Consider the following 15,706-nt stretch of genomic DNA (forward strand, 5'->3'; position numbering starts at 1 on the left):
TGAGGTAATTTATCAATATGTATGTTTTTACTGCAATTTTGTTAATTGTCTTGGGTTTGTTTTTGTAGGTCTTTTTCTTACCTTCCTTTTGCGTTCTCTTCTCTTGTGATTTGATGACTATCTTCAATGTTGTGTTTGGATTGCTTTTTCTTTTTTGTGTGTGTATCTACTGTCGGTTTCTGGTTTGTGGTTACCATGAGATGTAGCAGCCTATATATAAAGAAGATTGTTTTAAGTTGCTGGCCTTTTATTTTATTTTTATTTTTTCTTTTTGCGATATGCGGGCCTCTCACTGTTGTGGCCTCTCCCGTTGCGGAGCACAGGCTCCGGATGCGCAGGCCCAGCAGCCATGGCTCACGGGCCCAGCCGCTCCGCGGCATATGGGATCCTCCCAGACCGGGGCACGAACCCGTATCCCCTGCATCGGCAGGCGGACTCTCAACCACTGCGCCACCAGGGAGGCCCAAGTTGCTGGCCTTTTAATTTCAAATGCATTTCCAATATCCCACATTTTTATCCTCCTCTACCCACGATTGCTGGTTTTGATATTTTATTTGTGTGTGGACAAATATGTATGTTTACTTTTACTGGTGAGCTTTACCATTCATAATTTTGTTTCTAGTTGTGGCCTTTTCTTTTTATTTTATTTTTTGCTGCTTTGGATCTTTGTTGCTGCATGTGGGCTTTCTCTAGTTGTGGCAAGCAGGGGCTACTCTTCATTGCGGTGCACAGGCTGTAGGCACATAGTCTTCAGTAGTTGTAGCACACAGGCTCAGTAGTTGTGGCATATGGGCTTAGTTGCTCTACAGCATGTGCGATCTTCCTGGACCAGGCATCGAACTAGTGTCCCCTGCATTGGCAGGAGGATTCTTAACCACTGCACCATCAGGGAAGTCCGCTGTGGCCTTTTCTTTTCCGCCTAGAGAAGTTCCTTTAGCATTTCTTGTAAGGCTGGTTTGGTGGTGCTGAATTCTCTCAGCTTTTGCTTGTCTGTAAAGCTTTTGATTTCTCTGTCGAATATGATCTAGAGCCTTGCTGAACTACAGTATTCTTGGTTGTAGGTTTCCCCCTTTCATCACTTTAAATATATCATACCACTCCCTTCTGGCCTGCAGTTTCTGCTGAAAAATCAGCTGATAACCGTATGGGGACTCCCTGGTATGTTTTTATTGCTGTTCCCTTGTTGCTTTTAATATTTTCTCTTTGTCATTAATTTTTGTCATTTTGATTAATGTGTGTCTCGGCATGTTCCTCCTTGGGTTTATCCTGTAAGGGACTCTCTGCACTTCCTGGACTTGTTTCCTTTCCCATGTTAGGGAAGTTTTTAAGCTACCATCTCTTCAAACATTTTTTCAGGCCCTTTCTCTCTTCTCTTTCTGGGACCCCTATAATGTGAATGTTGGTGTGTTTAATGTTGTCTCAGTGGTCTCTTAGACTGTCCTTTCTTTTCATTCTTTATTCTGTTCCACAGCAGTGATTTCCACCAACCTGTCTTCCAGTTCACTTATTCTTCTGCCTCATTTATTTTGCTATTAATTCCTTCTAATGTATTTTTCATTTCAGTTACTGTATTGTTCACCTGTTTGTTCTTTAAATCTTCTAGTCTTTGTTAAACATTTCTTGTATCTTCTCAGTCTGTACTTCCACTCTTTCTCTAAGATCTTGGATCAACTTTACTATCAACTTTACTTTACTTGGATCAACTACTATTACTCTGAATTCTTATTCAGGCAGATTGCCTATCTCCACTTCACCTAGTTGTTTCTGGGGTTTTACCTTGTTCCTTCATCTGGACCATATTTCTTTGCCATCTAATTTTGTTGATCTTTGTTTGTGATCTCCATCTCAGGCTACAGGTTTGTAGTTCCTCTTGCTTCTGCTGTCTGTCCCCTCGTGGGTGAGGTTGTTCCAGGGGTTTGTGCAGGCTTCCTGGTGGGAGGGACTGGTGCCTACTCCTGGTGGGTGGAGCTGGGTCTTGTACCTCTGGTGTGCAGGGCCACTTCAAGGGGTGTGTTTAGAGGCAGCTGTGGACTCATGACTTTAGACAGCCTGCCTGCTATATGTGGGGCTGTGTTCCCACTCTGTTGGTTGTTTGGCCTGAGGTGGCCCAGCACTGAAGCCTACAGGCTGTTGGGTAGGGCCATGTCTCACTGCCAAAATGGCAACCTCTGGGAGAGCTCACACTGATGAATACTCCCTGTGGCCTCCACCACCAGTGTCTTTACCCCCACAGTGAGCCACAGCTGACTCCTGCCTCCCCAGGAGACCCTCCAAGACCTGCAGGTAGGTCTGGCCCAGGCTCCTATGGAGTCACTACTTTGCAGTGGTTCCCAGTGCTCATGATACCTTATGTGTGTGTGCTCCCCAAGAGTGCAGTCTCTGTTTCCCTCAGTGCTGTGGAGCTCCTGCACTCAAGCCCCGCTGGCCTTCAAAGTGAAATGCTCTGTGAGCTTCTCCTCCTGATGCCAGACCCCAGGCTGGAGCTCAGAACTCTCAGTCCTGTGGGAGAGCCCCTGTGATGTAATTATTTTCCTGTGTGTGTCGCCTACCTGGCAGGTATGGGATTTGATATCACAAAAGTGCCCCTCCTACCATCTCATTGTGGCTTTGTCTTTGGATGTAGAGTACCTTTTTTGGTAGGTTCCAGTTTTTTTGTCTATGGTTGTTCACCAGTTAGTTGTGATTTTGGTGTTTTTGTGATAGGAGGTGAGTTCAAGTCCTTCTACTCTGCCATCTTGTCTCCTCCTTCAAGAGTATTTAATTTTAAAAATGTCCAGTTTGTTTTCTTGGCTTGTGATTTTGGTTCTAAGGTATGTAACTAACTGGAAATAGCAGTGCATGCAGAATTATTTATACAATAGTAATCTATCATTGTAAAAAATGATGATGAGGAGGAGATATATATACATATATTTGTGTTTGCCTGTGTATGCACAAACTAATGACTACTATTTTCAGTTTCTTATAAAACTTATCTCTGGTGGGAGAGAACAGGGATGGGAGCCACAGGTGGGAAGGAGAATTTGTATCATTTTATTTCATTTATTACTATGAAATTTTAAAAATTTCAAAATGCAGTGATTAAATATAGAATTCTGCTAACACACTGAATAAACATGAACTCAAAAATGCAAGAAAAATTTAAAGACCATATGTGCATATAGTAAAGTCAAATAAAAATAGTATGGAGTAAAAGTGAGTTTCTTTCTTACTCCTGACTCCTAGTCCTTCAATGTCACCACTCTTACCTGTATCTCGTGTAGCCTACCAGAGATGTTCTGTGACTATACAAGTGTACAGGTACATACACATACCGTCCCCCCACCCCTTTTTAAAAAAATCAAATAGAAACTGACTTCAAACACCATTCTGAAACATGCTTTTTACTTAACAATAGAGTTTGAGATTGTTCTACAATGATGTAGAATCTAAATCAATATGTACAGGCGTACCTTATTTTTAAATAGGCTATATAGTTTTAACATATAAATATGTCATCTAACTAGTTCCTTGCTAATGAATTTTAAGGTTGCTTCCACTCTATTTTTACCACAATGTTGCAGTGCAAAGATACATATCTTTGCACAAAGATATATGTGTACATATATTTTTGCATATGTGTGCAATGTATATATGATGAATAAGTGTGTGATAGTGTGTGTGTGTACTTATTGTGGAATTGTTGGGTTAAGGATATATATGCTTTTAACATTTTCATGTATTTTCTAATAGAGCTCTAGAATCAACTTATCAAAAACATCCTTTTGAGATTGTGCTTGGAAGCACTTCTTGGAAGGCAGATCTAGTGGTAATGAACTCTCTCAGCTTTAGTCTGTGTGGGCAAGTCTTTATCTCTCTCCTTCATTTCTGATGGAAAACTTTGCCAGAGTATTCTTCGTTGGCAGTTTTCTCTCAGCACTTTGAATATATCGCCCCACTGTCTCCTGGCCTGTAAGGTTTTCACTGAGAAATCTGCTAATAACAGTATGGAGGGTCCCTTTTAAGTTACAAGCTTCTTTTCTCTTGCTGCTTTTAAGATTCTCTTTGTCTTTTACAGTTTTATTATAGCATGTCTTGAAGAGGATCTCTTTGAGTTTGGTGACCTTATGAACTTGGATATCCAAAATTTTCCCTCAGATTTGGGAAGTTCTCAGCCATTATTTCTTTAATAAGTTGTCTGCCCCCTTCTCCTTCTGAAACTCTAATAATTTTCAAGTTGTTTCTTTTGATTGTATCCCATAGATCACATAGGCTTTCATTATTCTTTTTCATTCTTTTTTGTTTTCCTCTGACTGAATAATCTCAAAGTTCCCACCTTCTACCTCACAGATTCTTTCTTCTGATTGACACATTCTGATACTGATGCTACTATATTTTTCATTTCATTCACTGTATTTTTCTACTTCAGAATTTCTGTTTGGTCCTTTATGATTTTTCTTTGTTAAACTGCTCATTTTATTCAAGTATTTTCTTGATTTCATCAAATTGTCTATTCTTGTACCTCACTGAGCTTCCTTAAACAGTTATTTTTCATTCTTTATCAGGTAAATCACAGATCTCCATGTCTTTGGGATCAATTACTGGAAGATTATCATAATCCTTTGGTAGTGTCATGTTTTCTTAAGTTTTGCTTTGTTGTCTTTGTATCTGAAATAGCAGTTGCTTCCTCTAGTCTTTACTAACTGCTTCAGCAGAGAAGTAACTTCAGTCATCCCTGCTGGAGATTCTGAGGCTTCCTCAGATCAGCTACGGGTAAGCCTGCCCCATACTTCTTCACCTCTTATGGCAGAATACTTAAACTTGTATGTCTTCTCTTGAGTCTGCAATGCAAAAGGTTAGGTGCTGACAGTCTCCCTTCTGCTTTCCCAAGTGTGGGGCTAAAGCTCACATTTGTGGTCTCCCTTGGGCCTGCAGATTCAGTTTGGCTTTTTTTGCATGTTCACTAGCTGTCTGCCAAAGCAAAGCTTGCTCTTGATGCTATCAGGAGTGTGACAGGAAGCGACAGGGTGTGTGTGTGGGTGAGGCACATGGAGCACTACTGGTTCCCATGGGCTGGTCAGGGAGACCCACAGGTTAGGTGTCCCCAGTGCCATGTGGGCTAGCTTCTTGATGGGACTGTGAGTTAGTAGGCTCTGTGACTCTTTAATGCCCTCCAAGAGTCCTATCCACTATTCTCCTAGCACCTTCCCACCCCCTCATCACGCAGCTCAAGATTCAGTAGTCTGGATGAGGCAAGAGAGAAATGGGCCTCTCTGGTGGCTTCCCACATAGTTGGAGAAGCTGGGTACTCAGTCACTTGCATTTTCCCCTCCAGGAGAAATCACGGGCTGAGAAGGTCTCTCTTGGCCCTGAACTGTGCCACCCTGAGGGAAGAATAATGAGGATAAAATCAAACTGTTCCTCCTCAAAGCATCTAAACTCATTTATTGCTCCAAAAATGTGCTGAAAATTCTCCACTGGAAACCCAGACTTTCACAAAGGTGCTCTTGTCTGTGGGTGATTGTCTGTCTAAGGTAGTACTTTCCAGGGGTTTCCACACTGCAGCCGAGAGGGCCTGGAGCTGGTTCGCAGGCCACTGCAGGGTCCAAGCCAGGACCTAAGTCTGTATGCCCATAAGCCAGTGCATGGGCAGGAAAGATTCCTACCAGGTTGCTTGGTGATTCCTACAAAGTTGCTTGGTGTTGGATCCCTAAGCTCCCACCAGGTCATTTCTGTCTGTATATGGATACCAAATCCTGGGGGTGGAGGACACAAATGAGGGAAAGCTTTTTCAGCCATGTTGATGTCACTTCTGAAGCTGGTCACCTTTTGTTAGGATAACTGGATAGCTGGGAAGAAATGAATGCTCAGTAATCTCCTCTTAGTGGTCAGATTTCTGCTCTTTGCTTTGTCCTCTTTCTTTAGGTACAATTCTTTTCAGTTCTGAAGGCTAGAAGTTCAAGATCAAGGTGCTGGAAAGCTTGATTTTTCCTGAGAACCATAAGGGAAGGATCTGTTCTGGGCCTCTCTCCTTGGCTTGCAGATGGCTGCCCTCTTGCTTCCTCTTCATATGCTTTTCCCTCTGCATACTTGAAATTCCACATATTCTTAAAGCTAGCTAACAAACACTGGTATTTCTCATCCTGGCAGTTTCAAGATATTAATTCCTTTAGCCACTGGAATCAGAGTGAACAAAAATGAATGAAATCATAGCCAGCTGAAAAGCCTTTCACAAGTGCCATAAAGGTTTGAATTCAAAGACCAAGACACTTAAGAATAAAGTGCTGACTCCCTTGGGCATCTGCTGAAGGGCTCAAGGGATCTCCTCAGGGCCTGTGATGACCCAAGCAACTGTATTCTTGGTCTACTCCTTCCCCTAGGCTAAAGTTACTCAGGTTCCAAACAAGCCTTGCAAAGAGTGGTAATAAAATACTGTAAATACTCACTACTTTGCAAGTGATCTTTGTCTCTGTACTTCAAACACATGAACAGGCCCATCTACTACGGTTTACATTCTTTTGGTAACACTTTTTGGGTATGGTACCGGCAGTGCTGTAACCTGGGTCTGTGCCACTCTTCCTCACTGGACTGTGGAACATTTCTTGTCTTCACCAGAGGACCTCTGACACTCAGCACAGATTCTGCTCCTCAATTGGTTCTGCATAAAAGTTTATTCAATAAACAAACAGGGTAGTAAATTAAGACAGAATTTCCCTCTCTCCTTTTCCCTATGCCCCATGGGAGTATATGCTGAACTAATTAGGGGAAAGGTAGAGTGTGGCAAATATAATATTTCTCTATAAATAAGAATACTAGAAGACAAACATGATTGATGGTATTTTCAATAATTACAATTAAAAAACCCAGAAATACCACAATAAAAAATATAATTAGGTTTTAAAAGAACAGAAGTTTGCAGGCATATATATCCAAATAGTTCATTTGAGAACCTCAGTGCTATTTATTTCTATTACAGCTAGACACAAAATGCTCAAAGATTGAAAATATAAAGAAATGAAGACTATGGATTTATGTTTGCAGACTATTTTACTTTGAAACTGTCTGGTGTGAAAACCTAACAAACAGTTTATTAGAATTTGTATTTGATACAACTATATGTTAGAATTTCAGTGGAAAAAATTGATGAAATCCTAATGATCAATAGCCTATAGTAAATGACTATTCTAGTTAAAACGAATATGATCTTCAACTATTCTGCTAAGTACTGCTGCTATAATTTTCTATTTATAAAAACTTTCATTTTAGAGAAAACTGACCTTAATGCTATTTCAAGAAAGAGAATAAACATTAAATCTTCAATCTCAACTTTTAAAGCTTAGAGCTCTTTATTTAAGTATTTCTGCTAATCTTAAACTACTTTTGGTTCATTGCTAACTTTTGAAATATCTTAATGTGATTTAAGGTCTTTTTTTTTTGTCTGGATAGTGCTCATGTTTTTTGTCTTTATACCAAAGCAGTAAGGCAAGAAAGTTTTTCCTTTTTCAGATCATATAATATCTATCCATTTTAAAATTCAGGGACTATAACCACTACAAACAGTCCTACCAATAGGAAATTAAGGCTGCTGTGATTTTCCTTTATATTTAAACCATAACATAAGATTAGCAGTGTTATTGCCTACAAATGCTGAATTTAGAATCATTTGACCTTAAGTCACAGGACATAAATATTGCCATTTCTGTCTGTACTTCAATTCCAGCTAATAAGACATTGTTTTCACAGTTACCTTTGATAAGATGAAGTCAGAAAAAACTACACAAAGCTGAAACTGGATGACTCTGCTACAAAGAAATAATGCTTGAGAGGACAAGAGTGGTCTTCTGGCATCTGGTTAGTGTTGGCGCACTGTGCCCCCAGTGCAGGTCACACTCCAGCCAGCATGACACAGGTATGGGCACCTTCAGTACTCTAAAGGGCCTTGCATGCTACTGCCAAAGGTGAAATGCATGGCGTTGCAAGAACTACCAGGTGCCAGTTAGAGTATATCATGTTTGTTGGAGGTTTGTTGAAGTATATCATTCTTTGAGGCGCCCTTCCAGATACGTGAAAGAGAAAAATCCCATAACCTTGTCTGCAAAAGAGTTTCTAAAATGTGAATGTGAACCAGGCTTTGCAGTATACATCTACCAGTGTTAGCACCATATTTAAGTCTGAATTGAGGTAAAGATAAACTCTCAGATAGACTTTGGGTAGAAATTACAGTAGCAATTTTGAATGGGGTGTTTACAGCAGTATTCTTTCTGATTAAAGTAAGTTTGAAAAACTACTTGATCCCAAGTATACCTATTATACCTATCCAAGTATATACTGAAATTGATAAATTATAAAGCTAGGTATAAGCTTTTAGCAGGAGAAATGTAGTAAAACAGAACTCACATTCTTGAAATTCAAAGTATGTCATTATTGGCTTGATGAAGTCAAAGATTTTGATAAAATACTGAGCCAATATCACAAAGCCAGTTTATCAAATGGCAAGGCCCAGAAATTCTGTTTCTCAGAGTATATAGTCAAGCTTACTGTAGATGCTACCCAGTCAACATCCAGCTCCTACATGATTTATCCCCTGCTCATTGCTCCATTTAATAAAACAGGTAAGTAGCTTCTCTCTTTCCCAACTATTTTGATTTATGTAGAAAAACCTCTGAGACTTGGGAAGGAAAGACCCCAAAACTTGGTTAAAAATTTGAAGGTGTCCAGTATGTTTCAGCAGATGAAAACCAAGTTTAGTTAAGGGATAACTGGACAAAATACAGTAATCCTCTACTTTAGTTCCTATAAGTTGATAAGGTGAAACAATAATGTATAAAATAAATAACTATGAAAACTTTTCAAATTGCTTTTCCCCTCCCTTTAACATTACTTAACATATAAGAAAATAAGAAATCTTAAATTTCTTATTTTCTAGCTTTTGGGAGCATAACACAGACTAATTTTTCAAAGGACAGTAATTACCATTATTTATTAAATAAAATATTACCTTGAAGTTTGAACAGCACAGGAATTCCATCTCTAGTAAGAGCTGGTCTTGGTGCTCAGGCAGAAGTTTATCACTCAATTTGACCAAGATTCCTCAAAAACGCCCATCAGCAGTATTTTCATCTGACTCTGTTGAGATTCAGATGAAAACAGGAGGAACTTTCCACTGTAGCCTACAGAAACATTTTAGGGAAACAGTTTAAAGTTTGTTCTTAACCTAAATATTCAGCTGAGTACTGCAGACCATTCTTCAGAAAACTCATGTAAACAGTCATTCTCCTTTTATAAATCTGCTGGTGCTAACTGCACCTAATTGGTAATATACATGGAGGTATAGCTTAGCTATGTTTCCGAGAATGCTAATTAATATATAAGATCTTTCAGTTCCCTGTCAGTCAGTTCATTCACTTCCATGATCTTCTCTAAGTGTTCCATATATCGGCCATGGTCCTGCAGAAAGTGAGGGACCCTCATGTTTTCAGTAACTGCCAATCCTTTTAAGCGATCCACATCTTCATAAGAGACCTGAAAAAAGGAAGATTGGTTACTTTTTAAGTGTGACGACCAGTTACATTTTGAAGAGCAATTTCTTCCTTTGGTCTTAAGTGAAACTTTATGTAGACTGTTTTTGAAATTACTCCCTAATACCTGGAAAATAACGAAATTTACTGTGTTAAATAAGAATGTATTTATCTACCCCTTCATACCATGACTGTATTTTTAAAAATCTAGTCAGTATTTGATTTAATAATCTATTGTGGATCTACCGTTTGTCTAGAAATTAAACAACTAAACTTAAAGACTGAACCTAAACAAATCTCCTGCCTAAATCTAAATATAAGAATTGGGACTTCTCTGGCAGTCCAGTGGGTAAGACTCCATGCTCCCAATGCAGGAGGCCCAGGTTCGATCCCTGGTTGGGGAACTAGATCCTGCATGCTGCAACTAAGAAGCCCGCATGCCACAATGAAGATCCTGCGTGCTGCAACTAAGACCCAGTGCAGCCAAAGTAAATAAATAAGTAAATAAATAAGAAAATAATTGGAATGTAAATACTGTATTATTAAGTTAGGAAAATCAGCACAATTATACATTAAATTCCTTTTTCTATTTGATTTGAGAAATAAAATAACGTTTTGTGTTAAAAATATCAAAATAAGAGAATTTAAGTATTTTTTAAAATTTCATATCTCTTTCATTCACTCAAGAAGCCAGTCTTTCATAAATATTATATTAATTTATAGAACTTAAAGTTTCACCCCTAAACTTATCTTTCAACTTTTAAATTCCAAAACATAGCTGGCTTTAAGTACTATTATCTTCTGATCAACACTCTTCCTGGTTCAGTAGGAAGGCTTTAAGTAAATCATGTTCATACTAAGTTTTATTTATATTTCAGTTAAAATTGAGTATTTATATCACTAAGTGTTATAGGAAATAGGTTTGGTGTTGATATTGGCATGGTTTTGTAATTTATCTTAAATCACTCTGACTTTATTATAAGGAGGGAATGAGTAAATATACTGATGTTGGGAAATAAGGTTCTCATTTTAAGAAAAGAGATACACATATGGAATGGGAAGGGAGATGTAAAAAGACCTTGTGATGTCTGATTTGAATTAGAATGCCCTTATGATTTAAAACAGATGTATGATATACTCATTGAAAAGGTCTAGAAGCATCAGCAGTCGAGTAGTGATGTGCACACCTCGTCCTCAAGTCTTGTTTTCTAAATACCATTTCCCACTAAAAAGAATCAAGACTTCCTTGGAGAAACATCTAATCTTAGATTTGGGCAGGAAAAGTGTAAGGTGAGCCCAGAATGTTTTACTTTACTTGAAAGCATGTAGACATGTTTTAAAAAACACAGGAGTAGCCATTGGAAGCGCTGAATAAAAAAGTGGAGGGAAATGTAACAGAATTCAAAGATCTCTATTTTGCTACCACCAGTGTAGTAACTGATTTGGGCAAAAATCATCAATTGATGTTAAAATCACTTCTGGAAAGGCTGTTAGACAATAGTACATTTGAAGGTATCATCCCACAAATTACTTATTAATGGAGGAAAGGTACCTTTATAATGGAGAGATCGGGCAGTAACTACCCCAGGTGATTATACACAGTATCACCAATAATGGGACAAAATCTCTCTCTAATGTGATGCACTGAAAAATGCATGACTCACTTTAGTATTCTTGGCAAAAATGTTTAACCTAAAGCTAATTACAAGGAAACAATCTGATAGTCCAGATTCTAGGAATTCTCAAGGAAATTTTCTTGGATTCTTAAAAATGTCATAAGAAAAGACTAGGGTGAGGGGGACTGTTATAAATTAAGAGATTAAAGATGATAAGTGAATGCAAGGCATAAATCTTGACTGGATCCTGGGTCATGAAAAAGAGCTACAAAAAGGACATTTTGGAGATAATCTGGGGAGTATAAAAGACTTTTTTTAGATATTATATAGAATCAATGATAAATTTCTTTAGAAAACATATGGTCATGTCAGAATATCCTCATTCTTGGGAGATAATTACTGAAGTATGAAGGGGAGTAGAGTTATACCTGCAGCTTACTTTAAAATACTTCAGGAAAGTATGCATATAAAAACTAATAATATATTCCCCAATTTCCTATTCCCTTCTTTATCTCTTATTGTCCACAAAGAAATATTGTAATTTGGTTCTGTGACAGAACCTCATTTCTTCCCTCCTGTTATCACATAAAGGAAAACTACTCCAACAATAAAATAAAAACAGTTTCAACTTGAGTCTTATTTAATCATGAAATGAGCTGAAGGAAGGGTTGACCTGGTACGTTTGCAGACTCTGTGCCATTGGTTTCACTCACCTTCCCCAGGGCCGTCAGTAGATGAAAGTCAATAGTCTCTCTATATCGGAGGATTTGCAGGATACCATCCAAGTATACCTGGTCTTTACTGAAACACCCTGGGGGAACCAGAAAAGTGTTTACTTTCTGATGTTTAAAAAAAATTATTAAGTAACTAAATACCAGCCCATTCACTTAAAAAATAAATAGGGCAAATTAGAAATTTAACTATAATCATAACATAAAATGTAAGGTCTTGAGAAGTACCACAATAACTACAGCCTAGTAGCTTCCCTTTAAGAATTCCTTCTCCCTGGCTCCCCACTCCCCATAATTAAAACAGCATTTTTCCCTAAAGAAACACTAGAGCAGAAACTAATACAACATTGTAAAGCAATTATATTCCAATAAAGATGTTAAAAAATATATATGACTCTTAAAATTATCCCATCCTCACCTCTACCATTTGATCATAAACTTAACTTCCATGATTAACTGAAGGCATTTGGGTGGGGAGGGCTGGGAGAGGATAGTTGTAGAGTAGTTAGGTTTCAAAAGGGGCCAATGTGGAGACATGGGATTTCAGAAATTCCTGGGTTTTTTATAAGAAATAATACCCTTTACCCCATTAAAGTTAACTATAGGTGATTTTGATACTATTTCTCCCTATAAAAACAAGAAATAGAACTGGATTTTAAAGCATATGAAAAAATATGAACTAGACATGAAAATTAGGAATAGTTCATGAGATCTGTGCTTAGATAAAAAATGGTATTCTGCTTACAAAGAAAACCTTTCTCCCATCATGACATAAATTATGTAAATTTTTAAAAATTTTGCTCTAGAATTAAATGGACTAGAATTCTACCAAATGGAGAGTCATACAATAAGAAATTATTGTTGAAGAGTTCCCAAGATGGTGGACTAAGAGGACCCTGAACTCACCTCCTCTCATGGGCATACCAAAATTACAACTATTTACAGAGCAACTACAAGTGAGAAAGACTGGAACCTATCAGAAAAGATTTCTATAACTCAAGATATAAAGAAGGAACCACAACTAGATGGGTAGGAGGGGAGAAACTGCAGTATAGTCAGGACCCATATCCTGAGGTGAGAGACCTACAAATGGGAAGATAATTATAAGTATAGAGGTTCTCCAGAAGGAGCAAGAGGTAAGAGACCCACATCAAGCTCCCAAGCCCAGGGGTCCTGTGCTGGGAAGACGAGACCCCAGAATGTTTGGTTTTGAAGGTCAGAGGAACTTACTTTCGGGAGACCCAGAGGGCTGTGGAAAAGAAAGACCCCACTCTTAAAGGGTGCACACAAAATTTCACATGCTCTGGGACACAGGGAAGCAGCAGTAATTTGAACAGAGCCTGGGTCAGACCTACTGGTGATCTTGAAGAGTCTCCCAGAGAGGCAGGAGGCAAATGGAGCTCACCTGGGGACACAGGCACTGGTGGCAACCATTTTGGGGAGTTAATTCTACCACACTGAAACTGGCACTGCAAAGCACCATTTTGGAATCCTCCCTCTAGCTTACTAGGCGTGGGACCCAGCCCTGCCCCCACTCACCAGCCTACAGGCACAAGTACTGGATCACCTCAGATCAAGCAATTAGCTGGGTGGAAATATAACCCCAGACAGACACCAGCCCCAGAACAACCACGGCATGCTATGCCAGGACCCGGCCCAGCCACCAGCAGTTGGCACCAGTCCCAGGACATGCTGGTCCTCAGCCCCAACCACCAGGGGGACAATAAAAGCTCTGAGACAACTTGGGCCCCTTAGAAATTACCCCAGGATCAGACCGCACTTAACAGTGGGCCAACACAACCTTTGGGACACCCCAGGCCCCATAGCCAGCTGTGTCAGGAACCAGCCAACCCACCAATGGTCCAAAACCAGTTCTGAGAATGTAGGCCTGGAAGCCAGAGGCCCCAGGACATGGCTCAGCTAGCCAATGGGCCTGCACTATCTCCATGACCCAGCTTTATCCACCAGTGGGCCTGACAAAGCCCCAGGATCTCCTGTATCCTGATGCTGCCCACCAGCGGGCAGACACCAGCCCCAGGATTCACCCAAGCCCTAGCTCTGTCTACCAGCCAACACAAGCTTTGGGACACCTCGGACCCCATACCCAACTGTGTCAGGATCTCTCCACCTCCTGCTCAGCAATGTGACAACAGCTCTGAAATTCCTGGGCCCTGTTGTCAGACTCTGGGACCCAGCTCTGCCTGCCACTAGTCCGACACTAACCCCGGAACCTGGCTTCACCCACCAGTGGTAGGGCAACAGCCCTGGAGTCTTATGGACCCTGATTCTGTACACCAGTGAGCCAGCACTAGGCCTGGGGACCCTGGGGTTTTGTAATCTGCTACCTTGTGACCAGGTCCCACTAACCAGAAGCATCTGCACAAGGCAGGTGCCTGGCAACCAACTGGGCTAGGGGCCAACAAACCTACCAGACTACCAAAACAGAAGGACCAATGCAGCCCTCTTAGGGGGAAACTATAGAGCATATAGCATGGGTGACGAGAGGGGAGTGCGCAGTGGGATGCATAAGACATCTACAGTAGACTACTTCTTCAAGGTACAGAAACATAACTAGCCTACCACATACATAAAAATAGAAATAGCAACTTAGACAAAATGAAGCCACAAAGAAACATGTTCCAGACGAGGAAACAAGATAATACCCCAGAAGAACAACTAAGTGAGGTGGAGATAGGCAATCTACCTGAGAAAGAGTTCAGACTAATGACTGTAAAGATGATGAAAGAACCTGTTAAAAGAATGGACGTACAGAGCAAAAAGTCATAAGTTTTTAACAAAGAGTTAGTAAATAAAGAACTACCAAACAGAGATGTAGAATATAACTGAAATGAAAAATACACTAGAAGGAATCAACATTAGACTAAATGATACACAGCAACAGATCAGTGAGGTGAAGACAGATTAGTGGAAAGCACTGCTACTGAAAAGAAAAAAGAATGAAAAGATATTAGGAGCCCTGTAGGACAATATCAAGCACACTAATATTCACACTGTAGGGGTCCCACAGGGACGAGAGAGAGAGAGAGGGGCTGAAAGAGAGAGACTGAAAGAGAGAGAGAGGGAGGCTGACAGAGGCTGAGAGACGCTGAAAGACAGGGTGAGAGAGAGAGGCGAAAAGAGAGAGAGAGGCTGAAAGAGAGGCTGAAGGGGAGAGAGAGGCTGAGAGAGAGAGGCTGAGAGAGAGAGAGGCTGAAACAGAGGCAGAGAGAGAGAGAGAGAGGCTGAAAGAGAGGGTGAAAGAAAGAGAAAGGCTGAAAGAGAGAGAGGCTGAAGGAGAGAGAGGCTGAGAGAGTGAGAGGCTGCAAGAGAGAGAGAGAGGCTGAAAGAGAGAGAGAGGCTGATAGAGGCTGAAACAGAGAGACAGAGAGGCAGAGAGAGAGAGAGAGGGTGAAAGAGAGAGAGAAAGAGAAAGGCTGAAAGAGGCTGAAGGAGAGAGGCTGAGAGAGTGAGAGGCTGCAAGAGAGAGAGAGGCTGAGAGAGAGGCTGAAAGAGCAGCTGAATGAGAGAGAGGCTGAAAGAGAGAGGCTGAAAGGGTGAAAGAGAGAGGCTGAAAGAATGAGAGAGAGAAGCTGAAAGAGACTGAAAGAGAGGCTGACAGAGAGAGAGGCGGAAAGAGAGAGAAAGGCTGCAAGAGAGAGAGAGAGGGGGGCTGAAAGAGAGAGGCTGAAAGTGTGTGAGTGAGAGAGAGAGAGAGAGAGGCTGAGAGGCTGAAAGAGTGTGAAAGAGAGAGAGGCAGAGAGAGAAAGAGAGGCTGAAAGAGGGTGAGAGAGAGAGACTGAGAGGCTGACAGAGGCGGAAACAGAGGCTGCAAGAGAGAGAGAGGCTGAAAGAGAGGCTGAAA

General features: G+C 40.4%; 1 protein-coding gene across 7 annotated transcripts in view; it reads right to left on the reverse strand.

Annotated features, from left to right (window-relative positions):
- Window positions 1–3,395: 3,395 nt before the first annotated feature.
- The window catches only part of MATCAP2 (microtubule associated tyrosine carboxypeptidase 2), a gene marked incomplete at its 5' end in the record, with an annotated part of 96,346 nt that continues 84,035 nt past the window's right edge, over window positions 3,396–15,706 (reverse strand). For 6 of the 7 annotated variants that reach the window (XM_082633055.1, XM_082633051.1, XM_082633049.1 and 3 more), the window contains 3 exons: window positions 3,396–6,637; window positions 8,978–9,501; window positions 11,827–11,924. In XM_082633055.1, the coding sequence (XP_082489181.1) occupies window positions 9,340–9,501; window positions 11,827–11,924 (260 nt within the window). In that variant the 3' untranslated portion in view covers window positions 3,396–6,637; window positions 8,978–9,339. The other variant, XM_082633050.1, reaches the window with a different exon arrangement.

This window comes from Mesoplodon mirus (assembly GCF_964341445.2).
Source record: "Mesoplodon mirus genome assembly, chromosome: 9".
Lineage (NCBI taxonomy): Eukaryota > Metazoa > Chordata > Mammalia > Artiodactyla > Ziphiidae > Mesoplodon > Mesoplodon mirus.